Source organism: Temnothorax curvispinosus, unplaced genomic scaffold (assembly GCF_003070985.1).
Source record: "Temnothorax curvispinosus isolate PA1 unplaced genomic scaffold, ASM307098v1 QBEX01005269.1, whole genome shotgun sequence".
In the NCBI taxonomy this organism is placed as follows: domain Eukaryota; kingdom Metazoa; phylum Arthropoda; class Insecta; order Hymenoptera; family Formicidae; genus Temnothorax; species Temnothorax curvispinosus.
The window spans coordinates 14,314-33,771 of record NW_020215049.1 but is presented as its reverse complement, the minus strand read 5'-3'; the positions used below and the strand labels follow the sequence as shown (position 1 = coordinate 33,771).

Genomic DNA, 19,458 nt, shown 5'->3' with positions numbered 1-19,458 from the left:
TTTTTTTTCATGAAAATGTATATATTTGAATAAATGAACGATTTCTTTGAAATATATGTATAAGAGGTACAATTTTTTATTATATTTATATTCACATTTACCAATTATATGCAAAAAAACTTATATAAAATAACCAAAAATCCAGAAATCGACGAAAAATAAGCACTTTTATACAAAAATTAGGGTTTTCTCGTTGAGTTATGACTGATTTCATGCTCAAAAACATATGAGACGTATCGGAATGTATCAAATATTGACAACATATATCTAAAAGTAATATATATTATGTTTATTTTAGAGTCAGTTAAGGCACTATCAATCATTTGAGGACCATAAAACGCCCAAAAATGGCTAAAAATAGGGTTTTTCGCATTTTTGAGTACGGCCCACCATTCCGAAAAATCTGAAAAAATTCTAATACATGTAGAACACTAAAATATACAATTTTCTAGAGTAATTAGACCTGCAACTATCAAAGAAATTAGAAAAAAATTGATTCAAATATTTATTTAATTTTTTTAGGTTATATATTCAATGCGCCTAAAGCTAAAAAAAATTGTGTGTTAAGTACTTTTTATAACTTATATTCTCAAATTTGTTCAAAATTTTTAACATGAAGGAACCAGAGAAAAAAATAATTTTTGAAAAAAGCGGTTTTTTGGTGCCACTAGGAAAAGGAGGGGGGATGGATAGTCGGAAAAATCGTAGAAAATTCTTTTTTTAGTGTACTTATGCAGATCCAAAGTCATTTTTCCGTTTCATTGACAGTGGCATTTTGCCTATCTTACCGATGGGGTACCCTTTTGGCCGGACACAAATAAACCCGTATATGGACAGGGGCTGAGGGTTAATCCTCTTTTAATAATTCTGCATGCAATATATATGCGGTGTAATAGCGATCATCGGTATTTCTGCCCGCACGACATAAACCTGCAATTAAACGCCCAAGTATATAGGATATATAATATTATTAATATTATATATATTTAACTGCACCAAACAGCACGCATGTCAAAAGACATCGTAAAAACATCTTTAAGATGTTTTTAGACATGGTACGTATGTCTAAAACGTGTCTTAAAGATGTCTTTTTATATAGATATGTATGTGCTGTCGGGAAAATTCATAATGAGTTGAAACTTATGATATCCAGTGATGAATAAATCGTGATAACATCATCATAATGTCATTATGAATTTTATGTTTTACCTAGGCAAGATTCGTGCTCGAAAGAAAATGTCGGTAGATACGACGATCTTCCCCACAGGTACGACGGTAACGTTCATATTTCGATCGCATTATTTTGCGCGCCATTTATTTCCACGGGACTGGTCGCAGGGCGTTAGCACTTCCTCGCGAACTTCACCATGACGACGGCAACGCCAGGTCGGCAATGCCAGGTCGCATTGATCCCCTTTAGTAAGTACGGTAACGGCCATCAACAAAGTAACCAACGCCGTTTGCATCCCGTTTCTGGGACTCGGATCTCGGAGCAATAAACCTCCGCTACGGAGTCGACCTGGAATCATATTCGGCTGATCGCTCGGATGAAGGTGATTTATAGTAACGACCAGGATAGCTGCACAAATCTGTCGAGAACATATTTTGAAAGTGTCTATATACTACAAGTTTTGTCGATAGAATGTCAATATAATAGAAATATATAATATAGAATTCTGTTATTAACAGGATATAATGGCTGATTGACTGCAGAAACTGAATCCAGAATCTGTCGTTTATAACATTTAATTTGTATTTCACTTAAATGATGTTTACGAAATGGCAAATTTTGTTCGGTTTCTGCCAATAATTTGCTGTTAGATAATGTCAGATTCTGCTGGTATAAAACACGAGTTTAATATGCAGATATATGGCAAATCTGCTGCCATGCAATCTGTTGTCATATCTGCGGGCAGTTTATTGCTTATTGCATGCAAGGAGGAAGCCCTATGAAGAATCCGATAGAAAAACTTCTAAGAATTCGGTAGACCTTCGAAATGGACTTGGGAAAGTGTCTTTTAATTTTGACGATTAGAACATAATATGTTTGCGAAAGATACATTTGTAGGTAAAGCTTAAATACACATTAATTATGCTATCCTAAATGCTCCGTAATTTTAGGGCCTTTGACTAGCAAGACCTGCAGTGATTGATCTAGAGATGTGGTCTTTTGATAATTAGAAAAGTCAGTAGAATTTATGTTCCTCTCTTACAGTTTAACGTTTGCTATCTCTGGTAATAGTAATTTTTAGATATCCTGTACATCTGCGGCATGTCTTACGTACTAATTATAATCTTATACTGTAATTATATACATATATATAGGTAGCAGTTGTAAAATTGTATTGTATAATTTGATTACGTTATATGATCCTATCTTTGATAATATTTACATGTCATTTACAGGTTTTAAATAGCTTTCCAGTCTATTTAATTAATAATTATTTTTTATCAATTAAATGCCGAAAAGGATAGATGAATATATTAGCAGTTACGCAAAATATCTATTGTAGATTGTAGCTGATGTATCTTTTTATTTATCAATGAATATTATGCGTACTTTAGCAACAAATTTATTAATACTTAAAAGCATATTTATTCTATCACAAATTATTTATATGTTACATTATCTGCACGCATTACATCATATTTCGTAATAAATCAGAGTGAACCATGACGGAGCACAGAGGCACATCTTTCTTCCATTCGTGCGTGAAGATGCCGGTGGATCCTTGTAGCCAGCAACCAACCCCTTCTTACGAACGTCCTCGACTGTCGTCCGGGAGCCAAAGATCAGAGAAGGTGAAGAAAATCAACTTTGCCGAAGGCGAAACCGTCGAAAACTCGGAGTCGTCAAGTCCACGCGACACCCTGGAGAACTTTCTGGAATTTCTGAAGAGCATACCTGATTACGGGCAGGTGCACCATTTGTCGAACGAGCAGTTTAAGCAGAAGGTCGAGTACCTGAGAAGGAAACAGCGGCTGCTTCTGCAAAATCTGAGGAACTCACTGGATGACGCGGAGGAGCAGCCGTTGAGTTTGTCGATCGCGAGAAACGAGAGCTCGAAGTCAAAGAACGTCAAGCCGAACGTTCTCGTCGACGATCTCAAGCTGAACGGCAAGAAGTGTTACCTCGAGGAATCTAGAACTAGCAGTCCGATTTTGTTCCCATCCGGCAGTTTCGCCAGTCTCGCCGAGGATCAAGATCTGCTAACGTACAGGTAATATATTCTCAGATAAGACCTGTCGAAACCAGATCTTGTCAAATATCTGCTACAAATTTTGTCGGCAGAAAGATTATAAATTTATTGATGCCAGTTCTGATATATTACATGATGTCGGCAGAAGAACGCCAATAGAAGTTATAACAGAAGCTTCTAAAACATAATCCGACAGCAGATTGGCAGCAGAAATCGAGCAGAGATTCTACTAGAACCGTTCAGGCTTTGCGCGGTTTCTGCCGTCAATTCTGCTGTCTGATATATTTTAGCAAATTCTGCCGGCAGAACATTAGCTGAATACGGACGCAGTTGATGTCAGTTTGCTGACATATCTGTTACTAATCTGTCGACAGACAGCCATGTATCATTTTGATTACTTTAATTAATTATCAGACGATAATAGAGGAAGAGATCAGGCAGCTGATGAGAAAGAATCTTTCAATTTACAAATACAGTGAAGAAATGATATATAATTATATCTGTCTTTTGCCATCTCTCGCTGCTATTTACGCTTCAATGTTGATTCCAGATGCAGAGACAAAGACAAAGAGACGAAGACAATACGCAATAAGGAGATCCTCGCGGCCAATAAGAGTTGGAGCACGTGGAGTGAGTCGAAGAGCGATGACAGCGTGAACAGCGATGGTGAAGACAGCATTGAAACAAAGAGTTTACCGCCGAATAGCTCGAAAGAGTGGCATCCCACGGTGCCTAAGCCATTTAGTTTCACGCTGAGGTAAACATCCGAACCGCGAAGTTTCTTGCGTGCGTTTAAAAATAACTGCTTATATAATGGATGCGTCTTTCTTTATGTATTAGTTTTCTTTTTAGCATAAAAATGTGTTATAAGTTTCTATTATTAATCTAATCTTTACAAACATTCAGCCAGCATTTCTTTTATCGGATGCAAATCAACTTTATTAATAAAGGATTAAATTATTTTTTTTCCTTTTAGCTTCATAAAATGTCTTGAAATATCTTTATGCTTTTATGCTATAATACATTGCATATATATTTTTTTCTGTAGAATGTTACATATCCTGTTTTAGAGAAGAAGCAGAAAAATATATGACAGAGATGGAAACAGTCGAGTGTGCAAATGAGGATAATGGAAAGAAGAGTCCCTCGAAAAAACGACGAGTTAGACCGATTCCTATCACGTCCAAGATACCGCTCTACGATAAACTGATGGCCGAGAAAGAGGAAAGGTCGGCCACGTAATGCTTTTGTATTTATAGATAGATGCGTAACACTATATATTTTTTAATTTCCCGGATTTAATATCGCATCTCCAATTCTGAAAGTTAAACTATATTTTTATATATTATTTAATTTTCCTTATTTTAATTTTTAAGCAATTAAGTCAAATCTAATTATTTAGAGATTTACGAAATTGTAATTAATATTTCAATGTGATGTGCGTTTTTAATTTCCAGAAGTCGCATTGTGCGCGAGGAGAGCGCGCTGAACCTGCTGTCGCAGATACGGCCGTTTAAGCTGGAGTGCGACCGCCGTGCCTGGCGATCCATGGCGAGGTCCAGTCCTGAGCTTTGCTCGAGCAAGAGCGGCTCTTCGCGTTTCAAGGCTAAACCGGTGCCGAGAAACCTGTTCGGCACCGAGGTTTACGACCGTATGCTCGAGGACGAATACTATAGGTCAGCCTCTCGCTATTAAAATTGTTTCATCCTGTGCACATTTTATTTTAGAAAAAAATTTAAATAAACATTTGTATACGCGTTTAATATATTTATATCATATCTTGCTCTTTTCTTTCTTGGTGACAATGAAGACGGCAAAATCGCACTGTTGTTCATATCGAATGTCCGGAAAATACTGATATTTCTCTCGGTTAAACACTGTCAACTGTCTTTGAATTGCAAATGGATAAAAATTTTGGGGAATTAAATCTTATTGTTAGTTTAATTATCTTGTAGCTCATTCTGTATATGTGTAAAGGTTTATATATATGAGCAACTAAAATTGCCTTGCAATTCGGAAAGATGAGTTCGATTATTAGAACCTGAAGGCACTTAGGTGATTTAACAAGATTACCTAAAGACTTTACGAAATCGAGAATTAAATAAACCAATTAGATTCAGCGTAAGGATTTACGCGCGCGGTTTCAGGCAGCTAAGGAAAAGGGTGAGGGCCGCCGAGTTGCTGAAGTCCTCTTCCTTACCGCCGTCGATGGCGAGGCGTGAGCGTGTCAAGTCCGCGTGTGCACATTTGCAGGATGTGGAGGCCAACAAGGATGAGAACGAGTCTGTCATTCCGGCAATAACGTCTGAGAGAACCAGGTCCGCAATGACATCCATATTGTCCTCGCGCGGAAACAATCTGGCCGCGATTCTGAGATGTCAGGCTTCACGGTACGGCCTAATAATTTATCCATTCCCAAAAGATTGATTTTAGGAATTCAACCAAGGAAACAAATTATTTTCAGACATAAAAATCGATTATGAACAATATTTGTTTTTTATAAATCATTATAATTTCATGAATTAAAAGAAAATAAATAAATAAAAGAATATTAATAAAAGAAGAAAATAAATAAAAGAATATTATTCTTTGGGGCCAATTACTTTTATTTTCACAGAATACCAATTTAAGATTTAATTTTTTCTAAACACAACAAATTCTCCCTAAAGCCTTAATTAGAAATAAATTCACATGCGTAACAATAAAAAAACTCATTGCAGAGAGAAACTGGAGCGCGAGATACGGGAGCGGATGGAGGAGAAGCGACGGGAACAGATATTAAAGTTCAGGGAGACACTGATTGGTCGGAAACCTGCGTGGAAGGCCTTGAGATCGGCCGCGAGGTACGCACTGGAACTGTAAATCTAAACGTTCGTCGATTTTCACGATCGGATATTGATCTAATGTCGTGAAAACAAGGCACGAGCACGATAGAGACCTGGACATGCGGACGTCCCTTCGTCGCGACGAGGCACGGGAACAGGCCGAACGTCATCGATTGCAGATGGAAATGATGCTGGACCGCGTGACGCAAATACCGACCCTCTTTGAGCGGCATTCTCAGGTACTGTGAGTTCCTTGTTCCTTGTTATTTGCGTGCATTGAGACATAAGACGTCATTAAGATGTCTTTTTGTCGTCATTTCATAAGACGTCTAAAGGATGTCTTAAAGATGTCTTTAAGACGTCATATGTCCCAATTTTGGATATACGTGCTGTCTGGGAAGTAAACGTATTTTAATATATTATTTGTGCATTTTACGCATTAACATATAAAGTGGATAAAATTAAGATATTGTAAATTTTTTAGAATATGTTCTAATCTAAGAAAGTATCGTATAAACTACGCTTTATACATGAACTTTGCAGAGCTTTCAATCGCTCGTGAAGGCGCAACAGAAGGCTTCTCCGAAAAGCGCTCATGCCCGAAAGAAGAAGAAGAAAAAGAAGAAACAGCAGCAATCAAAAAGGTCCACGTCAAGTAGCTTGGATTCGTATCTGAGCTTTGCTAGCAACTCTAGACCGAATTCTGGATCATTAACCAGTTCGTCCGGTACTCCGATCTCAAGCCAATCATCGTCGAAGTCGTCGGGTGATTTCTCCGATAAATCCGCGGCCAAGTCGGAGACCTCGACGTTGAAGAGGAAGGCCGATCGCGGGCCACTGAAGGTGTCGATCAACGAGACGGCGGAACTGATTGAGGATCGTAACGAGAAATTGTCCAGTAGCGACGAACGATCTCGCAGTGATAACGTCACTGCCGAAGAATGAATTGAACCAATAATTCTAATTATCGTGAAATATTATTCTGAATGTCAGGTTCCTACGTTTGACTAATTATGATTAGATATTACGACAATTAGCTAAGCTTTGATTAGCTAACCAAGACGCAGTTTGAAAATATCTGAAGAAAAAGTTTTTTATCTATTCAACTTTTATAATTACTATTTATATATTAAACTGCATTTTATATCTTTACTACTTTCATATATATATAATTATTTATAATAAGGGTATAAGTCTAGCTAAGTTTCTGATATGTTGATACTTGTCGAGAAAGAACGGTTCTGAATTCTGAGTTAATCGAAGAATTATACGAAATCAAAGCGATTGCGATATATTCCGGGAAGTCCAGTGTCATCGCGACTGACACAAATACGTCTTGTAGAACTTAGGGAACAAACATCTTTTTTTTTATAAAAAAAATCGTATATTATCGATATATTATAAAGAGTAAAAATAACATGATATGTTAACATGATATAAATTATAATCACGCATCGGTTTAGCACAAATATCCATTAGCAAGTAGAAAACATCCGTTTCTCTCTCTCTCTCTCTCTCTCTCTCTCTCTCTCTTTCTCTCTTTCTCTCTCTCTCTCACACTTTTTTTCTTTTCATCAAAGATGTTATGTGTTACATGCAATAAAGTAGCATAATCAAATTTAACTTACGTTACAATCCCGAAAGATCTCCGTCTAATGGAATAAAGTTGTACCGGCAGTAAGATATTTTATTCTAATAAAAGGATAACTTTAAAGTTAATAATAATTATTTTTATAAATTAAAAACACGCACCAACGGTATTCACTTGCGGATCCACTTTTCTAGACGCATAAATCACCTATTTCCACAAGAATTGCAAATATATTCATTTTCTGCCACTGCAATTTTACTTGTCCTGCCGATATTTCGAATTTCAATTTTATCTGTCTCTCGAATGCCTCGCGAAATTTATGTTCTCATTCTCATCTCGCGATCGATTACCGCGTTTGCGTCACTATACCTCAAACACGTAGATTAGAAGTATTGTGAAAGACTTGTGTTCCGCAACGTTTCAGTCGCACTTTAATCTGTCATCGTGTTAAGAATCCAGTCCATGTAGTAAGCGACTTTGGTGTAGACTCCGGGGAAGCCCTCGGTGCCGCACTGTTTCAGTCCGTAGCTGACCACGCCGTATTGGATGATGCGCACTGATCTGCCGTTGTATATACCACCCGCTTGAAGAGGTCCACCGCTGTCGCCTAAGCAGGAGTCCACGTTCATCTGGCCGCCGGCACACAACTGCTTGTACCAAATCTGCGTGGTCCGTTTGTATATTTCTTTACACTGGTCATTGTTCATCAGCGGCAATTTCGCCTGCAGGAGGTCCTGACTGCGCGGACCCAATTCCGTCGCGCCCCAGCCGGTCACTACAGCCTGTCAATCAGAAGAGAAATTTTGAAATAAAAGTGAATCAATCTTTATAAAAATCGAGAGATAAATCTTTGAATATCAAAACGAAATTTTTTAGAAACGATTAGAGAATTCTTGGAAAACTTTGATGGATTATAGAATCGAAGAGACATATGGTTGTGAAATATTCTAATTTAAGAGAGAGAAAGAGAGAGAATATATAAGAAATGTTATTTAAATATTGCTTTGTTTAGTTATTGTCAAATTAGTAGTAGTAGATTTGAATACTTTGAAATAAAATAAATGTAACTCTCGCAAATCTGCTCGGCTACTTCTTCCGCTATTACTTCCTGACGGGAAGAATTGAATGGAAAGAATGTATATTGATTATTTTCTCACCGTTTTATGATTTAGTATCGCCGCAGTACCAAAGGGCAGACAAATAGGCTTGGCATTCCGAGGTCTGAAGTCTACAGAATCGTTCAATCTGATAAGCGCGATGTCATTTTGCAGCCTCGTTCTCGTGTAATCCGGATGGAAGTGAACGCTATCCACGCCGAAATCCTGATACTGCTCGGCACAAAAGACCTCTTGCCCATTGTTATCTCTCTCGCAATCACGTTCCTTGTTTATGTCGTGATCTCCTATTCTGACGCCTATTAATCTGAGACCTGGAGAACAACGATTCGGATTACACAAATTTATACCAATTACAAGAAACAATTAATAACCTCCTTTGAGAACAACGTTTCTCAAATATCTTTCAAACTTTATTTTTTTATCCTTGATTCCTTTTTTATATTTAAACCAATTTTTGTTATGTTTATGGCTATATAAGTTTTTCTTACCCGCTGGAAGTGTCGTGACGCAATGAGCAGCGGTGAGGATGTAACGCGAGGAGATGACTGTGCCGCCGCAACGGAATTCCGGATTCGGTCTTCCGGTGTCGTATGCGATTAACGCCATCCATGGATACTGGAAGATTCCAGTTTTGTTGCCGCCGACCACCTTCTGCTGGTTGATAGGCCCGCACGCTACATGATCCAACAGACGTAGTTTCGGGTGATTTGTTACATCTGGTGGACCTGGATCAGTGTCTGGGACTGTCGTTGTCGTTGTCGACGTCGTCGTTGTTGTTGCCTATTGCCAAAAAGTAATATTTAATATGAGACAAAATGAAAAAACAACACTTGAATTTAATTTTTACGAAGAAGCGAAAATTCAACTATCTTACAATTACAAACAATTTATAAGGAAATTTTATTATGTTTTACAAATGTAAAAGTAACATGCACCCTAATACGCATAATATTGTCCAATTATTACAAACGCGCGTCCACGAAGTGAAAAATCCTTAAAAATGGGAGAATTGTGCGTAGAAATATTTTTATTGCTTTGTTCAGAAAATATATATCCTTAAGATTAAAATAAGACAGCTTTGATTGCAAAAAAATCTCTGATTTTATCGTTACGCGCGGTATAATAAAAATTTGAACAAATTTCAAATTTTCACGAATAATAAAGCTCTAACTCGATGTCCTGCTAATACAACGAGATCGGGATAAAACGGAAACTCGAGGTCACAGAAACCTGTTTCAGCATTATTTCAGAAGACGATTAAACGGTTCGCAGCGACGACGCATCCTTATGACGTACACGAATGACGACAGCATGCGATATGTATATGTATATTAATGTGATATATCACGTGGAAATGATAAAGTCATCCGAAACGCATTAATCTTGATGTCCTTGATGAGAACCAATCAATCTGACAATAAATAATCTTTTAACATTTCAAAAATTTATTTACAAAACTAGCAATGAATTGGAAACAAATAGAGGAATAAAATCATTAATACAAAGTTGCTACAATAATTTAGTCGCGAAAAAAATGTGTTTTTTAAGCATTATAATTCCTAATTAGAATCTCTCTTTGCTTTCTAGTTTATTCTGTTTACTTTTTAATTAAATTAGCTCTAAATAAAATTAAATTAAATTCTTTCTCTTGAATTAGAGATTGTGGATTATATTACGTACGTTAATTAACTTTACTTTGTTACTTTATTTGCTTTCAATAAATTAGTTGGTTCTAAGTTAATATTTTTATCAATAAATTAATGTCTAGATCAAGTTCAATTACCTGGTTGCAGCAAACCTTCGGGTCACTGCCCTCGAAGCCACATTGTGAGTTTCTAAGAGTTCGCAACGCCTCTGCCGAAAGTGGTCTTGGACCTCTCAGAATTGCTATAATCTCTGGACAATTGCGAATGTTAATGCAATCAGCACTTCCATCCGAGCACCTATTCTCTGTAACAGTAAATCATTGTTTAATTTACTCAATCAATATTTTCAAGTAGCAATTTTCTAAGGACAAAATTAACACTTTATCGAAGTTTAGAATAAATCCGGTTTAGAATGAATCGCATGACCAATTTTCACATGTACTTATGTAGAAATAATTTGGATTGTCTCAAATGGAACATTCATCTGGAAAAGCATATCGACATAAATACAAACGTATGATAAAAAGTCTTATGGATGCATTAAATTTTTAATATGTCAATTAATTGTGTCAAATGTAATTCTTACGATTTAAAATAAAAGCATGAATTTTTAAAAAATTTGATCAAGCAAGGATTCGTTGTTAGAACTGACGTCTTTTTCAAATGGAAATGCTCATGCAACGAAAAACTGATGTTAGAATTGACGTCTATAATGAACCACTCACGTGCATCGATTGTTGATAGAGCGAAGAAAAGGACGAGCGTCCCGATGAACATCATGTTTATTTGTGGTATCAGCATACAACTCTTCGTCAATCAATCTCGGAATTACTTTCTGGCTATTCTTCTTTCCCTCTTCTCTCTTCTCTCCCTCACGGATCAGTGCGAGCCGGGGATTTTCCTATTTCGCTCCGATGGTTCTTACCGATTAACGCGCTTCGGTCAGAGAGCTCGCACTCCGTTGAGGAATGCGATAAATCCCACTCGCAATTCGCGTCGGTCTCTCGTGACAAGTCCGCACTCAATCCGAGGTGTATCACGGGTCAGACCAAAACCGGTACTAATCGGCTGCCCGTGAGTCGCCAATCGACTAAGCTCCTTCACCACTTGCTGAGCCTATTAAATCTGTTAATTTGGTGGGGACAATCGTCAATAATGATCCATCGGTTGCCGTGATTCGTTGCCGATTAAAGCTGAATCTGGCGATTCGTGCCTTGCGGAAATGCGCGAATTTTTATCGTTAAGAATTCGTTATGACGCAAATTAATAGTTCCAGGAATGTTGATATTGATGTTGTTTACGTACAACCGATTCACAGAAATAATGTTATATCTATGTCTGTATATGGTGGATTTTTCTATTGAATTTACGCCTCCGATAAATTTAGAATCGATCTGCAATTGAAAGATTTTTATTTTGCACGTTGTACGTTGTACATTATATTATTCTGTCACCTGTTTTCTTAAAAATTTGATTTTCAATTTATTTAAAACTTTCAGTGTTTAACATTTTATTAATTACATTTTAAAAGTTTATAGATAGATCTTTCTCTTACTTTATCATTTGCGTTTGAAGAATTATGCAATAAACTTTAAATACTGGCGACACTGCACATGCATATGTTTCTCTATAAACAATTTCAAGAATCATTTCATGTTATTTCACAATTCAGTTCTGAAATCATGAAAGCTAGATAAACATATATTTACTACTCTTGCTAAATTAATTTTAATTAACGGCGTAATTTTTTGAAAGAATCATATTTGTTCAGTAAAATAAAAATATAAAAAAATGACAAAATCAATTTTCTTCTAGAAAGGAAATTAATGTCGTCTATAAATAAAATTAAAATAAAGGCAAAGTGAAGTAGCAGGAATTTTTCCTGAAAGATATACGTAGAGATGAGATATGAGGAATGAGAGGGTAAAATAAAAGGGAAAGAGGCAGAGAAAAAATCGGTTGGATATTGGAATAATTAAAGCTTATTCTCGTTCGAAAAAACTCCAAAAAGTCTCGCAAAAAAAATCGATCAAAAATAAACGCATGACTTTTGTAATCACCGGGAGTTTCTCGAGATAACATTACTGCACGATTGAGCTCATGCAGGAGTGTTGTCCTGTTAAAACGTGCAACTATTGAGCATCGTCTACAATACACGGAGTAACCGTGGAGTAAGGAGTAAGAGTAGGCGTAAGAGGGCTATTTTCGGTTTAAGAGAGCTGGCGTAAGGACGTAAGCGAAATAAATTAATTTTATTTCTCAGGAATAGAATAAATCTTCTTTTCTCAATAAACGCTGAAGATGGGTCAAAAGAAGAGCCGAAACGTTTGTCACTTTTAAATACACGTTTTTGTTTTATTTGCGCACCACGTTCCGCGCCTGACTCACATTCGCCGTTAAATCTCTGACACTTTCACGAGTCTAATTATATTATTGTTTATTTCTTACTCCTACTCTTATTCTTACACTTAACGCTCGGCCAATCAGGACGCAACAGGCTATATGCTTACTCCTGCCTACTCTTACTCCTTACTCCACGCTTACTCCGTGTATTGTAGACAACACTTTAGTCATCGTTGACAGATGAGGAAAGTTACGACAAAATATCAGCACTTTCCTCTAAACCTACTACCGTTACCAAGGACGTCGCCCATTGCGTATCTCTTTACATATTTGTTATTCAACTCAGCAGAATCTTTAAACGTATCGTCATGATCCATGACCGCAACAAAATGCGAAGATTCGTTTAGGAAGTTCTTCGTAATATTGAAAAAGCATTTATTACTGTAAGGCGATTAGTACAATCAATGAGTTAATGATTAATTGGCACATGATTAGGTAATAATAATTAATTGACCACTGAGTTTTTGAGAATTACTCTTTTGTAAAGCTTGAGAAAAAAATTTTTGATAGTTTGTTGACTTATTTCTCAAAATAATATGAAAATTTTAAGGGAGTATTTTTGTCTAGAACGCTGTTTTTGGAGGTAATTTTTAAAATAAAATAAATTTAAAACTATTTGAGTTTTTTTTCAGAAATTTTTTACACATACTTATTATGTTGCTTTAAAAACATATGTAAATTTTGTTGGAAAAAAAGATATTTAATATGAGATTTTGTACGCTTAAGCACAATGGTGCGCCCTTGATTGGCAACCAGTGCTGCGGATGTTGTATGTATCTGAAAAAAACATATTCTTAATCTGTATGAGTGTTGTAAGGGTTGGTACCAGAATTAAGTTAAAATAATTTTTTTCTTATTTTTATAACTCGCTGAAGAGGAAAAACGTAAGAAAAATTGACAATTAACATTTAACATGTCGTTATTTTGTAAAAAAATTTTTTCTGGCCAAATCTGGTACCAATCCTTACAACACTCACATTATAGATGAAGAATATGTTCGGTTTTTTTTTCAGATACATACAACGTCCGCAACTCTGGTCGCCAATCAAAAGTGCACCATTGTGCCCGGGCGTACAAAACCATATGTTAAATTACTTTTTTTTTTAAACAAAATTTATACATGTTTTTAAAGCAATAATAAATACATGTAAAAAATTTCAGAAAAAAACTCGAACAGTTTTAAATTTATTCTATTCTAAAAATTACCTCCAAAAACAGTACTTTAGACGAGAATAGAAATCTTCTATTCTTCCTCTTAAATTTTCTAGCACATTCGTCTTTGAATACGTGCTTTTTGAAGTTGTTTGGCGTAGAAGCGTAGACCATTGTAATGTGTGATGATACAACGGCGATAGGTCGAATTCCACAGTGACCCTCGCGCGTTGATAACTCCGAGGGCAAATAAAAATGGCTAATATCGAACGACATAATCATCGGTCACATAATTTTGCAATCCAACAATTTGCGATTTTATGCTACGTTATACTCAAAAGAGGATGGAATTACCAGGAAATTCGTTCATTTCTTTTTATTAGATAGATAAAAAATGTGTATAAGAAGTATTGTATATAATATTCCAATTTATCGATAAATAACACGTACATTTCTATAGAAATATAAATTTTATGTGACAGGCATCAAGGATTTGATTGCATTGATAAAGATAATCACATTATAAGAACAAGGATAATAATAAGGAAAATAACGCATAACTATAAAAAAGATAACAAACCTGAAAAGCATTATTTCAAATATAAGAAAATTATTAAAATAATATTAAGGTAATAGAAAAGAAAATAAATGAGCAGAATAGAGCGCCAAGGAAAAAAATTATTAATTTAATATATTTAAGAAAGATTTTTCATTTATTTTTATTAGTGTTATTAAAACTTGAAAAATATTTTTTTTAAAACTGTTGTTTTTACATGATAATATTCTTTAGGATATTGACTTTTCAATGATCAGCCAATATCGTAAATTTTAATTAAAATTTATTGCACTTTGATTAAAACTCGCTAAAAATATATGTAGATCCCTTACAAAAAAGTATTACTAGCTGGTTAGTAATAAATACTTATTTTGTGTATTAATAATACTAAAATTAAGTATTTATTAGTACTTGAATCACTGTGATCCAAGTATTGCATAGTATTTTATTACTGGTCAGTAATTTATGAAAGTAGTATTTAATACAGGACGAGTATTGAATACTTAGTATTAAATTTCTGATGAGAAAGCATTTAATACTAGGTGAAAAATACTTGTGTAATAAATACTTGTGTTGAATTACTGATGAGTATTTCAATGTTAGTACTGAAGTACTGAACCAAGGATTCCATGTGTAATAAATAACTGGCCAGTATTTTAATATTAATACTCAAGTACTGAACTGAATATTCCATGTAAAATTAATCACTGACCAGTACTACAATTTGTATAGAAACATTATAATGGGTAATTCCTGATAATATTAAGGAAAAGAGATAAAAGTAAGGCACAAATACATTTTATATGAAGGTCTGTACTAATTCGTCGTGATAAAAGTGTACAAGTTTTGAAATAGTACTGAGGATATCATTTTAATATTCAATTCAAAATTTTATTACTCTTTTTAAACTGAATTTGTTTCTTAAGATGATTTTTGAAAAATTATATATTTGCGCTGGTTATGATACATGTAGACTATATATAACACTTACATCAAATTAAGAAGTAGTCTACCACGTAAGGCAGTTGGCTCACGATCCAGAGGTCCCGAGTTCGATCCCACCAAGGTAAGTGTTTTTTAAATACGAGAAAATATTTATAATTATAAACTGCATCTTAAGAAACAAATTTAGTTATAAAATAGTAATAAAATTTCGAAAAAAAATAATTTTTTTTTATGCCGGGTAAATATCGGAAATCGAAATATTGGTGAGTAATTCAATACTAAGCACCAGTAGTTCTGTGTAGTATTAATCACTACCTATAATATTTGTCACTACCAGTATTTTCCCAGTATTTCCCAAATAAATATTGACAGTAATCACTGAGATTTTAAGTATTTAGTCAGTAATACTTTTTTGTAAGGGATATTACTATAAAAGTATAAAATATGTCATTATCAATGCAGATGAGACGAATGAGCAATTAATGTCACTTAACTATACATCTTTTCTTAGTATTATTGAGTATGTTTATGTCTTTCGTATATATAGGAAACACAGAGAAAAATATATTTATTATACAATGATGACAATCTCATCTTTTATCTCACATATCGCAATATTAGAAGAATATAGTCATGACTTAAAAAAAATCATGCGTGTGGTCGCCACGCGCGTTAGAAGTGAAACTTCTGAAGGCAAGGCTTTGCCATAACTTTTCTGAAATTAATACCAAAACAATGCAACGGAATTAGTCACTCCAAGCCGCCCGCAACTCGAAAATATAGTGTTATACGCAGTTCTCACTATATCCGTCTTGCCAGTGCCGTACGCCTCATCGAATTTTCGTGACGCGTTTTCGAGTCGCAAAATCGAATTTACTTACCGATCCAAAAGGAGTTTCACTTTGTACGCCTGTTGGTCGAATTTTCGTGACACTATTTCGTGACGTTTTTTCGTGTCGCACAATCGAACTTACTACCGTACCAATTAAAAAAGTTTCATTTCGTACGCCAATTGGTCGAAAATTTTTGTTACACTTTTCGTGTCGCATAATCGAACTTTACTACCGTGCCAGAAGAAGAACCATCTCGCCAACGTCGTACGCCTATTGGTCAAATTTTCGTTACACTTTTCGTGTCGCACAATCGAACTTACTACCGTACCAAAGAAGTTTTATTTCGTACGCCTATCGGTCGAATTTTCGTTACACTTTCCGTGTCGCACAATCGAACTTACTACCGTACCAAAGAAGTTTCATTTTGTACGCCTATTGGTCGAATTTTCGTTACACTTTCCGTGTCGCATAATCGAACTTACTACCGTGCCAGAAGAAGAACCGTCTCGCCAATGCCGTACGCTTATTGGTCAAATTTTCGTTACACTTTTTGTGTCACACAATCGAACTTACTACCGTACCAAAGAAGTTTCACTTCCGTTACACTTTTTCGTGTCGCGAATCGAATTCACTACCGTGCCTAAAGAAGTTTCACTTCAAAAATTTTCGATTTTGAGTTAAGCCCATAAAAAATATTCGTAAAATGTTACCTAAATGTCTTTTTTGCAAAAAGTTACTATAGTTTCATAAGTCTATATGCGAAATCTGCCGCACGGGGCAAAAGTGTCGTTATTCTTTTAAACCGATTATATTGCTAAATGAATAGTGTCATAAGTGAATAAATACAGTGAGTGTGGCAGTATTTCTACTAGAACAACGTCACAACTTGAAAATATTTTGACTTGTGACAGTCTTCTTTTACAAAATAAGTAAATTTTTTCTGGCAAATTCACTGGGACAACAATTTTTCAAAAACAACTGAGAATGAGATATAATGACAGACATTCAGATTATAGAAGTAGAAAAAATAGTTCTTACATTATCTCTTTTAAAACATCTTTCTCTAAGCAAAATTACAAAAAAGTACTAGTAAGTAATAGGAGAAAATCAAAATCTACTGCTGTCTATTTAGAACTACAACCAGCGTACTTTAGAAAGTTATTTATATTAGGAAACAAAAAAAATCTGATATTTGGGAATTTCTCAAAGACAATCATATTCCAAAATTTTATCGTACTTTTTACGAGTCTTTTTTTTTATAATATAATTAATTCAATAAATTTAATTATTTTTTAAATAAATAACAGTCTTTTTTAATAATTAGTATTATTATATTTTTTTCAAACGTTTTTTTAAGTTTCATATAGTTTATTAATACTTCATTATTTTGCTACTTATTTTATAATACATGATTTCTTCAAAAATGTATTTTAATTTATATTTATTCTACTTTTAAAGCCTATACATGTTCAGTAAAAACATAACTATTGCTGCAAGAACAATGACACATCTCAAAAAACCACCCTATCAAGGGTGCTGGAAATCTTGAGTAAAAATTATTTTCAGAATCATACCAGATTTCTGTTAGTTACCTCACAATTCAAAAAAATTGAATTAAATTTTTGTTTTGCCTCTCTCTTGAAAATTGTGAATTTTTTAGTTTTAACAGTATTCTTCTCGACGTGCGATATTATAACTTCGCATTTCATGCGTCGCCACAGTAATGATCAGGAGATGAAACTTTCTTCATAGATGCATGTTGTCTCCGTTTATAGCCTCAATTTGCTAAGAATCCAGGGAACAAATTGTCTACTACTTTTGTGTATATGCCAGGCCATCCTTGCATGGCGCAAGACAATGGTCCAAAGGATATAATACCCACGACGGTCCACTTGTCGGTGGTTCCACCATTGGCGTTGTCCTCGGCAGCCATCAGGGCACCACCTGAATCGCCCCGGCACAAGTTTCTGTCTCTCTGGCTACCAGCACAGATTTGCTCATAAGTGCCCGAGTTGGATACCGACTCTAGTGTAGATCTGCTTGCACTGATTCTTATCCATCAAGGGCAACGCCAACTTCAGGATAATATTTGAGGCCGAGCAGGTCTTTGTCCTGCCGCTGCTCCAGCCGGCCACATAGGGTTTGCCATAATATAGCGAACTGGACGGCAGGCATGGGTCTGATGTAAGCAGTGAACATTACGTCGCAATTGAGACGCAGCAGTGCAATGTCGTAACGATGATCTCGCGACAGTTGCCGGTATTCCTCATGGACGATCTGTTCTTCTATTCCTACGGTTTCCGGATTATCAGTGCACTGCACAGTACCGAAATTATTTTTCACGCAATCCTTTTCAATGTCGGTATCATATTCGCCCAGGCGGACGCTGTTAAGACGCCAGTCATCTGGTGTGAGCTTGCCCTGCAATGAGCGGCGGTGAGAACGTAGCGTTTACTAATCAAGACACCACTGCATACCGTTGATATCCCGTAGGCTGTAATAATATTGAAAAAATACATGAGTTATATGTAAATTTTTAAGAATATAATTTATAACAATTAAAGTGATTTAAATTGACCGTGACTGGCAATATATAACGTCTTTTCGATATGAACATTTGAAAAACTGTGAGCCAACTTGGTTTGTCAGATTCACACAGCACTTTTTCGAATCAATCATCGAGACATTATTAATTTCGACCATGGGTTTTGGTCAGTTGATGTAATTTCTAAATTAAGTTTAAATTTTTATTACGAAAAAATATTACCCCAGCCAGGGTTCGAATCTGGAACCTCCCGTATACCGTGCGGGTGTTGTGCCAATTCGACCACTGGGGCTGTGGTAATATTCATCGCAATAACAACTATAAGATGGAGCACCGATTCTTAGGTCGACGGTGTACGTATAATAAACAGAATAATAAATTTCTTTCGCCAGTATATAGATTAACAATTAAAGTAATATAATTTATTTTGATATTTGAAGTGTGTATATGCACTGAATTTGGCTTTCTGATTGGAACCGCGTAATTTTTTTGTTTTTCACTTGATCCCTCAAATAATGAAAAATTCCGGCTTCAACCCGGATGTCAAAAGCTCATAATATAATAATATAATTTACGTTACATGAATTATTAAGAGACACGGTAGTGTCTCGCGCCAAGTACACGCGAAGCGAGACCGCACCGTG

The 19,458-nt window shown here is 35.4% G+C and overlaps 2 protein-coding genes and 1 pseudogene across 3 annotated transcripts; 1 reads left to right on the top strand and 2 right to left on the bottom strand.

Moving 5' to 3' along the window:
- Positions 1–1,435: 1,435 nt before the first annotated feature.
- LOC112454674 (protein FAM161A) lies at positions 1,436–7,291 on the top strand. Of its 2 annotated transcripts, none has more exons than XM_025016172.1 (9): positions 1,436–1,553; positions 2,666–3,221; positions 3,751–3,957; positions 4,271–4,429; positions 4,658–4,876; positions 5,348–5,590; positions 5,921–6,043; positions 6,120–6,264; positions 6,569–7,291. In XM_025016172.1, exons 2-9 carry the CDS (start codon positions 2,674–2,676, stop codon positions 6,968–6,970), a joined length of 2,046 nt encoding a protein of 681 aa, XP_024871940.1. In that variant the 5' UTR covers positions 1,436–1,553; positions 2,666–2,673; the 3' UTR covers positions 6,971–7,291. The 2 variants fall into 2 exon arrangements, with proteins under 2 accessions (XP_024871940.1, XP_024871941.1); XM_025016173.1 differs by having other exon boundaries at positions 1,690–3,221.
- Positions 7,292–7,405: 114 nt separating this feature from the next.
- On the bottom strand, positions 7,406–11,604 carry LOC112454675 (serine protease easter-like). Its single transcript, XM_025016175.1, has 5 exons — positions 11,106–11,604; positions 10,518–10,684; positions 9,223–9,514; positions 8,774–9,045; positions 7,406–8,398 (listed from the first exon to the last, which is right to left on the bottom strand). The coding sequence occupies exons 1-5, from the start codon at positions 11,179–11,181 to the stop codon at positions 8,048–8,050; spliced, it is 1,158 nt and encodes a 385-aa protein (XP_024871943.1). The 5' UTR covers positions 11,182–11,604; the 3' UTR covers positions 7,406–8,047.
- A 6,067-nt stretch (positions 11,605–17,671) lies between these two features.
- LOC112454676 lies at positions 17,672–18,801 on the bottom strand (annotated as a pseudogene).
- Between the last annotated feature and the right edge of the window lie 657 nt (positions 18,802–19,458).

What these genes read in the sequence shown, in the direction of transcription:
- LOC112454674 (XM_025016172.1), top strand. Translation starts at nt 2,674, where the DNA reads ATGACGGAGCACAGAGGCACATCTTTCTTCCATTCGTGCGTGAAGATG. An exon ending in CTGAGATGTCAGGCTTCACG is followed by an intron (nt 5,591 to 5,920) that starts GTACGGCCTAAT and finishes AACTCATTGCAG; the next exon opens with AGAGAAACTGGAGCGCGAGA. An exon ending in GCCTTGAGATCGGCCGCGAG is followed by an intron (nt 6,044 to 6,119) that starts GTACGCACTGGA and finishes CGTGAAAACAAG; the next exon opens with GCACGAGCACGATAGAGACC.
- LOC112454675 (XM_025016175.1), bottom strand. Translation starts at nt 11,181, where the DNA reads ATGCTGATACCACAAATAAACATGATGTTCATCGGGACGCTCGTCCTT. An exon ending in CGAAGGTTTGCTGCAACCAG is followed by an intron (nt 9,515 to 10,517) that starts GTAATTGAACTT and finishes TTTTGGCAATAG; the next exon opens with GCAACAACAACGACGACGTC. An exon ending in CGTCACGACACTTCCAGCGG is followed by an intron (nt 9,046 to 9,222) that starts GTAAGAAAAACT and finishes GTTGTTCTCCAG; the next exon opens with GTCTCAGATTAATAGGCGTC.